This window comes from Gavia stellata, chromosome Z, assembly GCF_030936135.1.
Source record: "Gavia stellata isolate bGavSte3 chromosome Z, bGavSte3.hap2, whole genome shotgun sequence".
Classification (NCBI taxonomy): Eukaryota; Metazoa; Chordata; class Aves; order Gaviiformes; family Gaviidae; genus Gavia; species Gavia stellata.
The window spans coordinates 51,353,582-51,369,564 of NC_082637.1; the positions used below are offsets into that span (position 1 = coordinate 51,353,582).

Here is a 15,983-nt window from a genome sequence, read left to right on the forward strand (position 1 = left end):
AATATGTGCAGGGTTTTTTCTGCCTGTATTTTAAGATGGGCCTCCCTACTCTAAATACAGACCTGTCAATCCTCTTCCATACATCAAAAAAGACATGAAGGGAACTTCACTTTTCTAAACCACTTCAAACATTTATGGCAAAGCATGCAGCAAAACCATAATAGCCCTTTGACAAAATATAAAATGGAAATCATCTAAACAAGAGACAAGCAACAAACCAGAAACTAATTAACTAGAGAAGGAAGCTCAGAGCAAGGACAGCACAGTTTATTCTTTTATAGCAGAACAGTAATTTTCCTGCAAGGTCAGGGGAAACTGAAGAGCTCAGCTGTATTGGGTGGTGGCCCAAACCAGGTGGGAGTGCATCAGATTATGACCAAAGGCGGCTCAGACCAAAATTTAACTTTGAAAGTTAAAAATGCACCGAACACAAAAAAAAAGGGGAGGAAAATAACAGATTTCTAGTGTCGGCGATGAACTCAGCCCAAGAAAAAAACCACAGACATGTTCTCTGAAAACCTGCAAGACAAAAGGCTCTCTAAATTTCTGTTACCAAGCAATGCATCAGGTAGTGGGGATTTGGGAGAGTTTACTGAAACGTAGCAGTGGATGGGACAATAGCACACAGGAAGCATGGGAAGAAAGACTCATCTTGTCACTGGGAAGTGCAAGATCAGCTTACAGAACCTATAAATGGTATTAGTGGGAGGTGTAAGAAACCTGGTGCAATCACAGGAAGTGCTACTTTTCTCAAAATAAAAAAGGTTTGGGTCAGATCGTAAGAGATTGAATTCAGGGTATTTAAACAACCAAGAAAAACTGAATATAGTTATTAAGGGATTAATATCACCCCCTTGGTATCATGAAAACAGATACGAAACCAAATAGTTGTCTGAAGTCTTCATTGTGGTAAAATACGTTATCAATCCAAATCTGACAAGAGAAAACTAGAAGTTGATAAAAGAACACCTTCCCTTGGCTTTTGTTTGCATTCTACTGTAGTGAAGACCTCAGGCTATTCAAGAGCAAGACCTAAGCCACCACCAGCAACATGCTTCCTTCAACTGTATCACTATCTAGTTTTGTCTCTTTGCATACTCAATATTTCATTTATCACCCTATTTCAGGCAAGCATACAGACCCATGTTCAGACATGCCCCTTCCATGATCTTATTATGAATACTGCAGCCTTGGAAACACCAAATGAAATATTTAGCAACCAAAGTGACATTAGGAGAGAGAGTAGAGAGAACACTGCTTTCCAAGACACCGATATTTTATTTCACAGCAACACAGTGCATCCATTTAGTACTGACAAAAGACAAAAAGCTGTGCCATGATACATTTCAATAAAAGATGATGGTAACACTTGAATGCTGTCTTTTAATTAAGGAACCTCTTGAACTGCACTAATATGTAACTGCAACATTGTTCTCTTGCATCTGCTCTGGGGTATGCTATCAGGGAAGAGATGGCAGTGCAATCAGGTAAGTAATGTGTTCTTCTTGCCATAAAGTGTGCAAACCTTATCTAAAAAGACATGGTTCAAAACCATGAAAATGCACAGGAAAGCACCAGTATGCAAGTCTGGAAGGCATATAGAATATTGGCAATAACCTAGAAAATGCCTTTGTGTACAGTCCGAATAACAGTCTTCTATAAAATTGTCTGAAAGGACTCAGTGCGTGCACATGTTTTTCATTTTAAGTGCACTATAGATGCAAAGAATAGAGATGCCGTACTGAAGATTCCTAATATAACATGCCAGAAGTTTGCCAGAAGAAAGCAACAGAGACAGTTCCTGCATCCTGGATTTCAGGAGAGGAGGAAAACTACTTAGCTCAATGGAAGCTATAAATATCACAGAAACATGCAACTACTAAGGGTTTTTTCTTCAGTGACGAGGCTTAAAATTTATGTCACTATCCATGACATTAAAGGTGTCCAAGATATCAGCTCCTGACAAAGATAATGAGAAAAAAGAATCATGTTTCAGAGAATGTAAGTTTAAAAACAAAAGGAACATTTTAAGCATTGATCAGATCAAGTAGCAAATTAAGTAACTTTCTACTTTCAATGTCTTTATTCTGAGAGGCTGGTGGTTGTTAGTGTTGCTACAAGACCACCTTAATCCTTCCTGTGCTGGTTTTGGCTGGGATAGAGTTAATTTTCTTCATAGTAGCTAGTATAGGGCTGTGTTTTGGATTTGTACTAAAAAAAGTATTGATACAGCAGGGATGTTTTAGTTACTGCTGAGCAGTGCTTACCCAGAGTCAAGGCCCCTTCTGCTCCTCCACCACCCCACCAGCGAGTGGGCTGGGGGTGCACAAGAAGTTGGGAGGGGACACAGCCGGGACAGCTGACCCCGACTGACCAAAGGGATATTCCAGACCGTATGGTGTCACGCTCAGCATATAAAGCTGGGGGAAAGCTGGCCGGGGAACTGCTGCTTGGGCTGGGCATTGCTCGGAAGGTGGTGAGCAATTATTTTCATTTGCATCACTTGCCTTTCTTGTTTGTTGTTGTCATTTTCCTTTTCATTACAATTTTTATTATTAGAATCATTATTATTGTATTTTATTTCATTTCACTTATTAAACTGTTCTTATCTCAACTCATGAGCTTTCTCGCTTTTACTTTTCCTATTCTCTTCCCCATCCCACCTCGGGGGAGTGAGTGAGTGGCTGTGTGGTGCTTCATCGCTGGCTGGGCTTAAACCACAACAGTCCTTTTTGGCGCCCAACGTGGGGCTTGAAGGGTTTAAGATAATAACAGATTCAACAGAACTTTAGAAGGGCTTTCTCTCTGTTAAAAGTTACAGGTCACAATATTGATTCATCTGTTCTTGACATCAGTTTATTTAATCTGCGCCATGCTCTTTACTTTGCTGTACCTGATAAAGATTGGTGCTGGCTTTTTCAGTTTGCTGTGCTCTGTAGTGATTAGTGATGTTTTGCTTGGGAGATTCGTTACTAAAACACTGACCTTGAGCTTAATCTGGTATTTGGTCTCTGCACTGAAGCCATTACTGTACTTCAGGTACCATCTCATGGAGACATTTAACAATTATATTTTTCCTCTGAGAGGTTTTTTGTGGAGGAAATACACAACGGCACCCTTGCAACCTTCTTTTGTGATGCTGTCTCCCTCGTTCCAACGACTTCTCAGTATCTTGGACATCCTTGGGTAGTTAAAATACTTCTATTGGTATTTCTTAGAAATACTGCTTTAGTTTTGTCTAAGGTTAACAAGCAATTTAGGAATATGACCCAGGCTCCGCGAGAGTATGGTCATGGGTGGCACAGCATGTGGGAGAATACGGGCAAGTATCTAGAAACTTCTCACCTCCAATGGTCTGGAACTTCACTCCCGAACAACTACAGGATCCTGATGAAGTGATAGAATGTTTGGAAAAAAAAAATGCCAGCTGGGCTTAAACCACGACACTTCCACAGAAGAAGCATGCTGAACATGAAAATTATGGCTGGGACACTGTTAGTCAGGCCATGAAGAACTTGAGGTGGAGGAGGTAAAATGAAAGAAGGCACATGAAAGAGATTAGATCGGGCAGACAAGGCATTTCTCCTGAGAAAATGGACTAAACTGACAGCTTCAATGCATGGTAGGGGACAGACAAGTAGCTTTTGCGCAACTTTGCATGTTTCACCTATCTTTTGATACAACAGGGCAATAAGTAGCGGTATTTTGGGGCTAAAAACTAGCATGTTTTTGAGCATGTAAGTCTCCCAAACATGCAACCACACAACACCTGCAGAGACAGGGAAAAACTGCTTCCTTACCAGTTGTCCGGGCTTATTAGTTTGGTCACACTGACAGTACATGCTTTGCTACACATCAGAGAGGAAAAACATTCCTATATTTACTCATCTCAGATGTATACTCCACTTACTGCAACAGTGTGTGGCAGAAAAACAGCTGTACAACACAACAGAGCAAAATGAGCTGAGTAACTGCAGGGGAAGGACAACTAAGCGCCTATTATCAAGCATGCCAAGGAGGGCCCACAAGTCTTGCGTCCTGAAGACTTTTGGCACTTCACAATAAGCAAGAGTCCTACAACATTTGAAAGGCAGATTTCAGGAACTAGGTCAATGCTCAGCAATGTGCTATTTGTATCTTAAACATAAGGATGGTTTTAATTTTCTAAGCAAATGCACACCACCAGATCAGTAGAAACATACAAAAATGGGTTGTTTCCCTTTTCTCCACTTCTGAAGTACCTTCTTCACCCTTTCCATGAGTAATGACCCACAGATCACTACATGCTCTATTAACATACCATGTATTTCTTGGGCCATAACTTAACTGTATCATAAAGTGTGAGTCAAGATTTTGTAAGGACTGAGCCTCAGGATTCTTAGAAAATGGCGTATTGTTTGTTTATATCTCAAAGATTTTTTACCTTATTTTTAATTGAAATATATGTTCAAAAAAACTAGGCGAGTAACTTTATATATGGACACAGCTAGCATTTTAACGACCGCATGGTATTCAAGGAACAGGAGACAATTGCAGCTTCCCATGTCGGTATCTCAGAATTCATCTCCCACAACTCAATTGACTAAGAGTGAGGTAAAGATGCATTCATTTCTTAGAAATGTTAATGGTGACACTTCAGTATTTGCGTTTCCACCCAAGGATCAGTCTGGTATTCAGGCTCTGTGCAATGACAATGCCTAACATCAGATTTTTTTAAAAAATATTTTGGCTTCCCTAAAGCCAAATCCTATCATCTGAGCATAATAATGTGAGTTTGCTCTATTCATTCTGGGATTCTCTTGGTCACTGTAATTCCAGCATATCCTTCACTAGTAACTGGGCTCTTTTCTATGTATTTGCAAGATGAGTGTCCCGTCTATACACTCATTTAGCTTGAGCTGGATGCCACACCATACAATGATTTTTCTCCCAGTGCTAACCGTATTGCTGGTTAATTCCACCTTCATGCAGGCAGACTTCCTCCCAACAGCACTGGACTCAGGAACACATTCTAAAGGTACTTAGAGTATATGAAACCCAAGAATATTTCTGTACTTTCTGTCTTCCCTACGTATGCTTTGAAATGTTCTTTTATCCAACTGTTTGCTATGTACTTTTTCACACCACAGCCGCTCCAAATTCTATTAAAAAAAAAGTATTTACAGTATGAGTACATCTCTTCACTCTCCTAAGGTTTCATCTAAAGATTACCAAAACAATTAAGGCTGAAATCCTTAATCAAATTAACATGGAGGAGGACTAGATTTCACTCCAGACTTTTTAAAAGAGTAATTTCCTTCCTTCATCATTGTCCAGCCACACCTGAAGGCAGGCCTTAAGCCATACAGAAGCAGGACATTTACAGATCTCCACTCAAAAGTGAGTTATTTTAGAATGATACTTTAGGTCCTCCTCACCCTTCCCTTCTTTCCCCCTCCTCTTCAATTCAAACAAATAAAGGCTCTTTCCAAAGACCGTGGATAGATTTGATCTTAAGGACAGGAAAATACCTGTGTGACAACAGTCTAGAACAGACATTTTTTTGGTCCCCACTAAGCCAGGATGTTAGTTAATTCCTTAATTCTCACTGAGCTTGGCTAAACATTACTAATTTAAAAAGCCGTAAGAAAAACAGAAAATGTGAACAATGTAATTAATTACACAAAAACAAAGCAGTGCCAATATTCATACTTACAGGCTGAGGCTGTTCTGCAATACAGCAGTTGAAACACAACCAAAACTCACTCATTGTTTACAGTCTGAAGTGGGAGCACAGATGAAAAGCAGGACTCGGCCTCCGTAAATCTCTCTCCAGGTAGCAAGTTCTTTAAATAGGTTTATTTATAATGGTTCCAATGTGAAAATCTTTTCTCTGTTGAGCTCTTCTCCAAAAACAAGTTAGTCCCAGGACAAACAACTTGAAGGCAAAAAGTTATTTTAGAGTCTTCTTTCAGAAGGTTGGTCCCAGCACCACAGAAATGCTACGTATGCTTCTTTGGTCCCCAGCGTTTTGTGAACCTGAAAATAGAAGTACATGACATCAAAAAGGAAGAATATACAGAATCTCGTGCTCCCAGGCAGCCACCCAGACCACTGATTTCTTGGTAACATCTTGAAGCACAGACTGAAGAGACCCTAGCAAGCAAATAATGTGCTTATTTCTACAGTGACTATCAAAAATGGCATATACCAGAAACCCATACGAGGCTTACATTCCAGCTTAGGTTAGACGAAGTGATATCAAGAAATGGTGTCCAATCTCACGGCAGCCATCTCTGTTTGACCTGTTTCTAACTTTCAAATGTCATTTTAGAAAGTGACAATTGACCATACACCCCTTTAAACTTCTTAGGGAAGTGTGCCTATTGACGCTTCATATTTCTCAATGGAAAAGCTACCCAGTCCATTCACAGCACAAGATTTGAATAGTATTTAACCCCAAACCTGCTGCACAGCTGTCAAGCAAAGGTGTGCTTGTCTAAATGTTGAGGAAAAAAAATAAATAAATTTCTGTATATGGAAAGTTTTCAAAATGACTGGACTTGGTCAACTAAAGGTGTTTTCCTTCCACTCTCTCTACTCTCCTGCTTCATTGTACAGTTGGCTTCAAAATAGGAGATTACTTGTACAACAGTTTGAAACTGTTTTCTTAAACCTCTAAAATTCCTCATGTGGAACAACTGAGGCTCCAGATTCCAACCATTCCTTTGCTTAAATAATGTTTATTGGTTAATCTCCAACCTGGTTTCTTTCAGTAAGAGTGCAATAAAAATTCCTGTGAGATTTCACCCTGGTCATTTATCTTGCCATCTATCATAAACTTTACTTGCAGAGAAAGTAAGATAACGAGTATTCAGACGTTTTTACATGCATACTCCTTAATAATTCTATATACAACGGCATCTTCATTCATAGAAACGTGTGCATACCTATGCATCATTATTTGTATGCAATTTCTCACAGTATGAAGTGTTTTGGAGACTCCATGGGATACATAAACTACATATATATCTGTATACACACGCACGTTCTGTGGCAGAGCAGTCCCACTTAGCTACTGCCTTCATCAGTTCTCTACATGCTGAGCACATAAGCAATGAGGTCCCTCATTTACTATATACATGCCAAGTTACCGTACTGTGCAGCCACTTCTACTGTTCCCTGCAGTCTCAGAATTTTCATGCTACACAATTCTTTCCTAAACTTGATTCAATATGTAACAAAATTGGAACCAAAACATGATTAACTCCTGTTAAGCATGTAACAATTGACAGTTTTAGTCCAGTAACTGTACAGCCTCTTTCTCCTTAAAACTTGCTGATTTTACTTCTGAGAAGATAGGCTCCAAGTTGTTCTGAAACACAGCAATGGTCCCCCAGTGCTAGCTGCCCAGATTATGGGAAACTGAGAAAGCAAGTACTCAACGTTAGAGCATTTTGAAGTCTGATATACTGTAAACTGCCAGAGCTATAAGCCGATACATTGCAGTGGGCTTCTCTTGCTGTGCAACTGACCCAATATTCTGACCTGTAGCTCCTGAAATTCAGACGCTCATATTATTGCTTCCTCACAATCTCTTCTTGACAAAGTCCAGATTTAACATATCAGATTCTTGTTCTCACAGAGGGTTAACTTCCATCCTGGTGTTACATCCGTGTACATGGGAAGGGCAGGAAAATTCCTCTGTGGATCTGTCTCCTCAGTTGCTCACTGATGGCTGGCATGCTCCTCCAGCTCACTACAGCGTCAAGTGCCGTGTTGAGCTGAAGCCCTGGGACCAAACCCGAAGAACTTGTGCATGCTCCTGTCAGCCTGGAAGGCTCCCCCTGGTTACAAAATACACATGGGTGAAGAAGGCTTTCTCCACCCAGACACTCAGGATGCAGGACTTGTGCCCTCCATAGAATGATTTAGGTTGGCTCCAGGAGAATTTTCTTTCAAACTGACTCCACCCCTTAAATCAAAAGCTGCTGAATGACAAAGCCAAGCTAGAGATCATGAATAATAGTCTCTTATAACATGGTCATTCTTAGAAACGTATTTTATCTTCTATAGCCTGTACAGTGCCACATTTGCCTTTAATTTTATAGTTCTGCAATCAGTACCATGCAGTTTTCCAATGTGCTGTCTTTTAATTAAAAACAAACAGTGGTGGGAGGACCTATCTGTAAGTCTGGAGAAAACTGACAGTAACTGCACCTCTTAAAAGGCAAACAAAAGATTGGCAGTATTTGTTAGAGCACTGAAATGTTATACACCCCTACTCTGCTTAACAAATTATTTTTACAGTGGCCAAGTTAATATAAAAGATTAGGTATAAATCTGCCACAGCAAAATGGAAAGAAAAAGCAATTAAACCGAAGGCAAAAGGGCATATCAGCATTGCGATGTCAACAGCAACACACTAGGACTTCTCTTACACTGCTAGTTGCTTGTTTGAAGAACAAGCTGAAACAGGAAAATTCTGCTGTTCTTTTCCGAATTATTGATTATAAAGAAAGAAAGAAAGAGATAAGCACCATACTGACCTACAGCTACCAGTCAGGTAATTATGTAGTATCAGCCCACTAGCAATCTCGTGAGAAAGTGTTCCTGCAAAGCCTGGACTGCACCCCAAACCTAGCTGCAATTAATGAGATCCCAAAACAGGTGCAACACTTCACAGCTAGTTCTCTGCTTTGTCCTAGAATCAAGCTTTTAATATGGCGCTGTTTGCAAGCGTTGCTGCATTCGTCTGTGTAGGCTTGCCACAGAGTCTGAGACAGCAGCTCCGTCACTCTTTGGTTTTGCCCTTTACACAGTTTAAAGCGCTCAGAGTGGCAGAACACCATACACCTCATGTCGGAAAGACAAGGAGCTTATTCTGTCTGAACCAGAAAGTTAATCAGAGTGATGAACGGTGAAACACCTGTTTGCTTTTTCCCATTTAAACTGTCTGAAGTCTGAATGCAACTTACTTTAGAGCGCATGATTCACATTGCAAGAACACACAGGACTATCATGCTGAACAACTTTGTCACATTTTAAGGCTTTTATACCTTAAGTATTACTTAAAATTTCTACAAATAGGATGAAATTAAAGTAGTATGAAGAAATGAAGATATTAAAAAGGATACATTGTTTAAAATTTAAAAGTGAAAACCAGTAAGGTAATTTTCATTACTCTGAAGTTTATTCCACAGTAGCTAATCTAGTGCAAAAACCAAAACTACTGCTTATTGTTAAATACTAGTCATAAAGGCACTAAGTGCAAACACTGCATTAATGAATGGTCAGGGTGGAGTACGTTCTTTTACAGTATCAGCAATTTTTCTTATTAAAGTAGTACTAATTTTTCTGTAGGAAATAAACAGAGCAGGAAAGGAGGAAGGGTAAAAAAAGAAATCAATCTCCCCTCTAAGCTTGTCATGTTTACTGGCAAAAAGCGGGTTAGAGAGCATCTACCTTAGCTGATCCAAACAGGAATATGCTGCACGCTGCGGAGGGTCAGTTAGAATAAAGCTACTTATTAGTTATATAGCTTAAGAATAGCCCACTGTTTTTAAAAAACATCTATAAAGGTCCTTTTAAGGGACCTCTATATGCTTTGACTGCATACTGTTCACTACGGCTTCAAACAGGAAGTGCGGTAACAACGCTCTCTGACAATTACATGAAGCAAATAAAACCACAGGAAGAGAATGAAAATGACTGCAGGTATTAATACCTGAATTTAACTAGATTTGCTCCAAAGCTCAGACTACTGTTTAAGGAGAAGGGGGGGGCAAAAAGAAAAAGTAAAAAACCCCAAAACTGAAGTATGCACAAAGTCATAACTAAGTATGCCATGTCATGGTATGTCATGGCACGATGTACCATGACATGCACATGTATGCACAAAGTCACGACCAGGACTACTATGTTTTTTAGTCTCAAGTACTTTATAAGAAAGAAATTTACAATTATTCTTTATACGGAAGTATCATTCCATAAGGGACACTTTTCTTTTAACTTAAGGGCTCTGAACAGCTACCATTTGTCTCAATCCCGTAAGTGCTAAGTAGAAAATTATCATTTCAGAGTGTATTTTTAAGACTTGTCTCATATTTTTCACTTTCAATTTCTATTGTAGCCATACAATTTCCTCTTGCTGCTCAGCAGATAGGGTGAAGTGGCAGCAAGAAAGGCGGGGGGGGGGGGGGGATTAATGTGTATCCAAACCAACAGAGAGGTTGTGCTGGTGCGCACTTCCATACACTTACAGCTGTAGCAATTGGAGGACGCTCTCCAGATCTCAAAGGAAGCAAGAAGTGTTTACTCCCTTGCCAGGTTCATATTTTGAAATAAAACAACCTGTACAAGAAGCAATAGAAGTTTTAAACAAACACCACCTATAGTGAAAGTTGCCTTCATGCATGAATTTTGTATCAGAAACTTTATCTCACCAGGGCAGTGCACCTGCAGAAGCACTCCCTTCCCCCCCAGGAGAGCAGGCACTTCTGAGAATTCTGGCACCGCTTTTAATGCACCGATTATCTTTTGCACTTTCAGATCCTGAGAAACCCGAGCTGCAAGTAACTCTTGCCAAAGGACAACATTCACCATAAAAACAGGCTGAATAAGACTGAAATCCCTTTTTCACTTCCTTATAACTTTCCCATATCTATTCTGCCCCTCCCCCAAGTGCTTTAGCGTTTAGTTTCAAGACACTGAAGAAGCTTCTTCCCGTGCATTTTCAAACCCTGAATGCATAGGTCATGACTCTGTAAAAAGATATTTTATTCATGCCTTTATGATACAGTTTTTGAACATTATGACTAAAGCTATTTTTAAGATTTTATTACTGGGTTTTATTTTGGGATTATTGGTCATTTGGAGTCAGGTCTGGTTTTTTGCCCCAATTTATGCTGCAATGGTTTTCATTAGTGTATTTCCTTAAGCAACTTAGGCATAAGTTGTACTTCAAATCAAGCTCAACACAAATTAATAGCCATGAATGACTACATAATATGACAGTGCTTTGCTTCTTAATTAAAAGTTTCAAAGAATATTGAAAATGGTGGACAGGATAAAGGTACCCTTATGGCTTACTGAAAGGAGAAAGATGGGGGGGCAGGATTAACTCTTGTTGTAAATAGTACGGAGTCTACCTTTAGGAACAATCTCCTCTTTCACTGGAACCAAAACACCTCCAGTTTTTGTTTGTCTTTTTAGTTTGTAGGAAGCCACCTACAAGGAATGTACCCATCTGAGATATTACACGGGAAGGCAGCAAAAGACAAAAGAAGGGTAACACAGGAAGTCCATAAGGAGAAATACTAAGCTTTTCGTATCAGGTCACTGACAGCATGAGAGGGAGACGTAAAGCAGGTGAAGTCAGGAAAGCACACCATTTGGTCCAAGAAAGAACAGCTCACACAGTGTGACAGTAATCATGTTGTTTGCAAGTGCCAGCTGGGAGCTTAAAGCGGAGAGCCTTTAAAAATCTTTAAAACATCTTGATAGTGTGAAGCTCAAACACTCAGTTTATCACTGACAAATGTCCTACCCTTTTTTTTTTCTACTTTTAGTTTTACACTCCCTCACCTGCAATTGCCCAGGTTTTATTGTCTAGCCATCCTGTTAAAATTAACTATTTCAGCTAAGTGGCCTGGCCCTTGAAAGGTACTTATTACTTTGTGCACAAAATCAACATATTAAACAGACAGTATTACACCAGTCCCGTTAAAACTCCCCATGCCCAGTTTGAAACATAAAAGCATCGTTTTTCAGGACCAAACCAAGTTTAACAGGCAATACTGTGTCAGTGGCTGAGCAGTGCAGGTAACCTTTTCCCCAGCACTGATATTTCAAAGCTTCTCATGTCTTCAATTAATAATTGCTTTCAATATACATGGGTTCAATGCAGCTTTCTGAAACAGCTCATACATAACTCATACTATTTCCCACACATACATGCAGACAGGAACCTACTTCTCTGAAAACCACAGCACAGAACAACTCATAGTTCTGCACTATGAAAATATAGAAAGACTTACAGAAAACTAATGGTCCAAATTTATTTACTAAATAACAGGAAGACAAACCAAAGACAAAATAATAAATATGTTTCGTCCTACCTAAGAAATAGTCTAGGCATAATATATTTTGCCCTACCTACAAAAACTGTCAGTTAAGAACAAGTGAGAAGCCTGAGAAGCCTTTGAGAATCCACTCCTAAGGTTAAGAAATCTGATTTCATATTGCCTGCCCATTCACATTAAAAAAATAAATACTCCCTGTTAGTCGAAGTTCTAATTGGTCAATAACATTATCTTATTAAGTGGCAAGCCCTATTGAAAATAATACAAAAGAACACTTTTCTCAGCTGGCCTCCTTGTCAATTCTAACAGGTAATACCAGTCAGAGAGAAAAAATAAACAAGGCAAACCAGTGGTCTAAGGCAGGGTCTGAACAGGGTACCATTTCCATAAAGTATAGAAAAAAAAAACAAACTGAAAAACCAAAACCTGCCTGAAGAGCTCCCTGTTATTACTTCTAAAGTGATGACAGGAAATGTTCGACATTGGCAGTCCATCATTTTAACAACAGTGTAGCATTAAAAGGAATGGAATAGTCTATGGGGAAAAAAATACCCATGACAAACTACATGACAGACCATACAAGATACACAAGGGACCCCAACCTGTTGTTTAGTATGACAACAGGTAAAAAGCATTATTCACAGCATTTATAATATTCCTTTTTCCGCAGAAAACTAAGACACCAAAGCAATTCCTACAGAAGGTTTAGGATAGAGGAAAGGAGTAAGTGGGAACAAGGGGCAAAAAGGCCACTAAAACTGTCAGGAGTTTACAGAGGCAACATCTCACCTGTACAGTAAGCGTTTCATATAAAAAAATTCAACATGGCACATTGTTATTGCGGATTTTAACTACTGTAAGACAGCCTTGCAATAGAAGTCTGCCATTGTATCTAAAAACATTTTAATGCACTTCAGTAGGTTACTGCTGTCACTTTATCACTTCCTCACCTCCCACTCAAGTACAAAACAATCATAAGATCAATCACAGTAAGCAAAGCAGCATCACATTTTGTGGTACTGGGTAAGTTAAGTTGTACTCAGTCGCCCAGTTACGCTAGCTAGGGTGCACATTTGCCTGTTTGAAAAGCCGGACGAATCATCTCTGTTGAAGCCTTCCTTGACACATGGCAATGGTATGTTTCAAATGGGAAGAGTGCATCAGCTCAAGCAGCATGCTTCTGCTTTAGCTTTTATTTCCATAGCTTGCAAGCAACAAAACAGCAATAGTTTTGTGTTCGAAGTGCAACAGAACAGCATATTTTTCTCCTGCTAGCATTTAAGGCCCTACCATTTCTTTATATTTATTCTCTAGCCCTTTTATAATTTCTGTAATATTAGCTGCTATAGATTACTTGAACTCTGTGTGTGCGCTTACATGTATACACATGGGAGGTTGCTTAAAGAAACTTAACAATTAAGACAAATCACGTTTTCAAAGATAACCTGGATCACTCTAGAAGTGAAATTTAGAACACTTGGAGTATGTACTTACAGAAGTTATATGCAGAGACCTATTAGTTCATGCAGCCCACCTTCTCAGGTATACCAGTTCCCAGGTAGCAGTACAGTCTATTGTACTGTGCAGTCTATTGTCCTTTCAGCGCTCCTATTATTTCTCCTGAATGCCCACTCTGCAGCTTAATACGGACCACATTTGCTGGCTTCAACTTCTACCACCTTTAGTGGTTGCTCATTTAAACAGCACTCCCACAACCACCACACATAGGCATGTGTAAATTAGGCTACCACTGGTCTGGAGTGGTGTCCGTTTTTCCTGACTAACCACTTCAAAGCAGTATATTATTTGGGTTTTTTAATAGAAAACCCATCATCAGACAGAAAATGGTGCAGAAATACAAGCAATACCACCTAAGTTAGGCAGGAAAAGCAGGATGTTACTGGAGCATATGGCGCAGCCAGGAAGCACAGAAGTTTTGGAACCAGTGAGAAGTGGCGAGTGCTAACTGGACCTGTTAAGATTTCAGTCTAAAGATGAGCATGGGGAGCTGCACCAGTAGGCTGACAAAGCAAGTCTCAAAACGAATGCTCTAGTCAGAAATATGTGTACATATGAAAATGCTTACCACAGCTACATATGCTTTCAGACCAGAGCACGTGGGGCGGGGGGGGTGAATCTGATAAATTGCCTGGTGTTTTCCTCTTCTCCCATCAATAGCCAGAGATCTGCTGGCACAGTACTGTGTTAACACACAGCACAGAGTGACACCCGGACAGGAGGGTCAGGTGTCATCATTACCTAGTAGCATACAGCAAGAGATGGTTCTCTTCCTCTACCTACAGACAATTCTTAAGTCACTTAAGGGAAAGGAAAATCTAAACATAACTGTGGCAACAAAGTCAGGTTCATGTATCATAATTTAAATATGCCATAATGCAGAAGTGTACTAATTCTATAATCCTTCAACAATTGCAAAGAAAACAATGAATTGAAATACAACTACCAAGCAAGAAGAACACACAGAGGGATTCTAGACTTCCACAGCACAAATAACGCCTCTTATCCACTTCTACACACCAGAAGCCTACCAAATACCATGCCTATGTGTGCATGCACGTGTCCATATGAAGCCACACACGCAACCTATAACCCAGTAACTGCAGCAATCACAAAGTATTTCATTCCTATGGCTAAGGCTATCATGCTATATACAGCAAGTATGAAAATAATCAGAAAGCTAACAAGCTTTTACCTCTACAAACCTCAGACAGCTAGTCTGTATTAAGGAGAATTACAAACTGAAAAAAGTTCCTAGGGTCAGCTGGTAAAGAAAAATTTCATATATTAGAGTTGCAGTCAGTATGAAATGACGTTTTGCAGGTCAACAGCACCTTTTTTTTTTTTTTTGCTAAAAGGAACACTCATTTTTCAAAACAATGAGATTTAGGGAGGGGAAGAAAACAGAGAAAAACTCTTCAGGAGATCTTTTTTATCTCTACAATTGTTCACACTAAGCCATTACAAATGCACACATAGACATAGCTCATTAGTAGCAATAACACCAGTACCTATACAGGGTTGTTTCATAGAGGAAATCGTGTAATTCAGTATCCTATTTCGGGACCACCTTCAGACTGCAGCTGGATTCAGATAATGCATATTAATTAAGAGGAATTACTGCTCTTTCCTTCTCCCTCCCCCAAGTTGAGAGTTACTGCAAATGATCCTTACTATTCAGTTGAATTTGAGTATTTACTCTTTAGAAGAAATACTTGACCTCAGAGAGCGCTTTTTTTGCAAAACACTGATAAAACGTTTATCTGCACAATCAGAGGCAAGAGTATAAAAAAAATGTAACTGCAAACAAAATCTTGAAAATCCTCACTGATTTTCATTTTGTGATAGGTATTTGCTTATTAATGTTTTGGTTGGAAGAGCAGATCAAGTTTGTTGTTTGGCAAGTCTGTGATGGCTGCACCTATGCTGAGTGAACAGTGCTAAAACTGCTACAGTTGCACACCTGCACATAGACCAAAGCAGGGTTTGACTACAAGTCAATCACTTTACACCACAAATACCTGTAGCCTCCCTGAGCCCATTGGACTCTCCTGTATGGCAGCAGGCTGCACAGCAGTGATCTCCCCCTTGAGCAGGGACACCTCTCAAGGTTACTCCTCAAGGTTGAGAGACCCCTTACCCAGCATCTGATATCTATAACAAGGTAAATGATATTTTACATTAAGCCTGAAAGTATCATAGAATCATACAGTATCTTGAGTTGGAAGGGACCCATAAGGATCATCGAGTCCAACTCCCTGCTCCTCACAGGACTACCCAAAACTAAACCATATGACTAAGAGTGTCGTCCAAACGCTCCTTGAGCTCTGCCAGGCTTGGTGCCATCACCACTTCCCTGGGGAGCCTGTTCCAGTGACCGACCACCCTCTTGGTGAAGAACCT

The 15,983-nt window shown here is 39.8% G+C and overlaps 1 protein-coding gene across 2 annotated transcripts in view; it reads right to left on the reverse strand.

Moving 5' to 3' along the window:
- The window catches only part of CDC42SE2 (CDC42 small effector 2), an 84,480-nt gene that overhangs the window by 29,494 nt on the left and 39,003 nt on the right, over positions 1 to 15,983 (reverse strand). For both annotated transcript variants that reach the window (XM_059833812.1, XM_059833811.1), the window contains exon 2: positions 5,696 to 6,018. In XM_059833812.1, coding sequence (XP_059689795.1) covers positions 5,696 to 5,749 — 54 coding nt within the window. In that variant the 5' untranslated portion in view covers positions 5,750 to 6,018. The remainder of the gene's footprint in view (positions 1 to 5,695; positions 6,019 to 15,983) is intronic.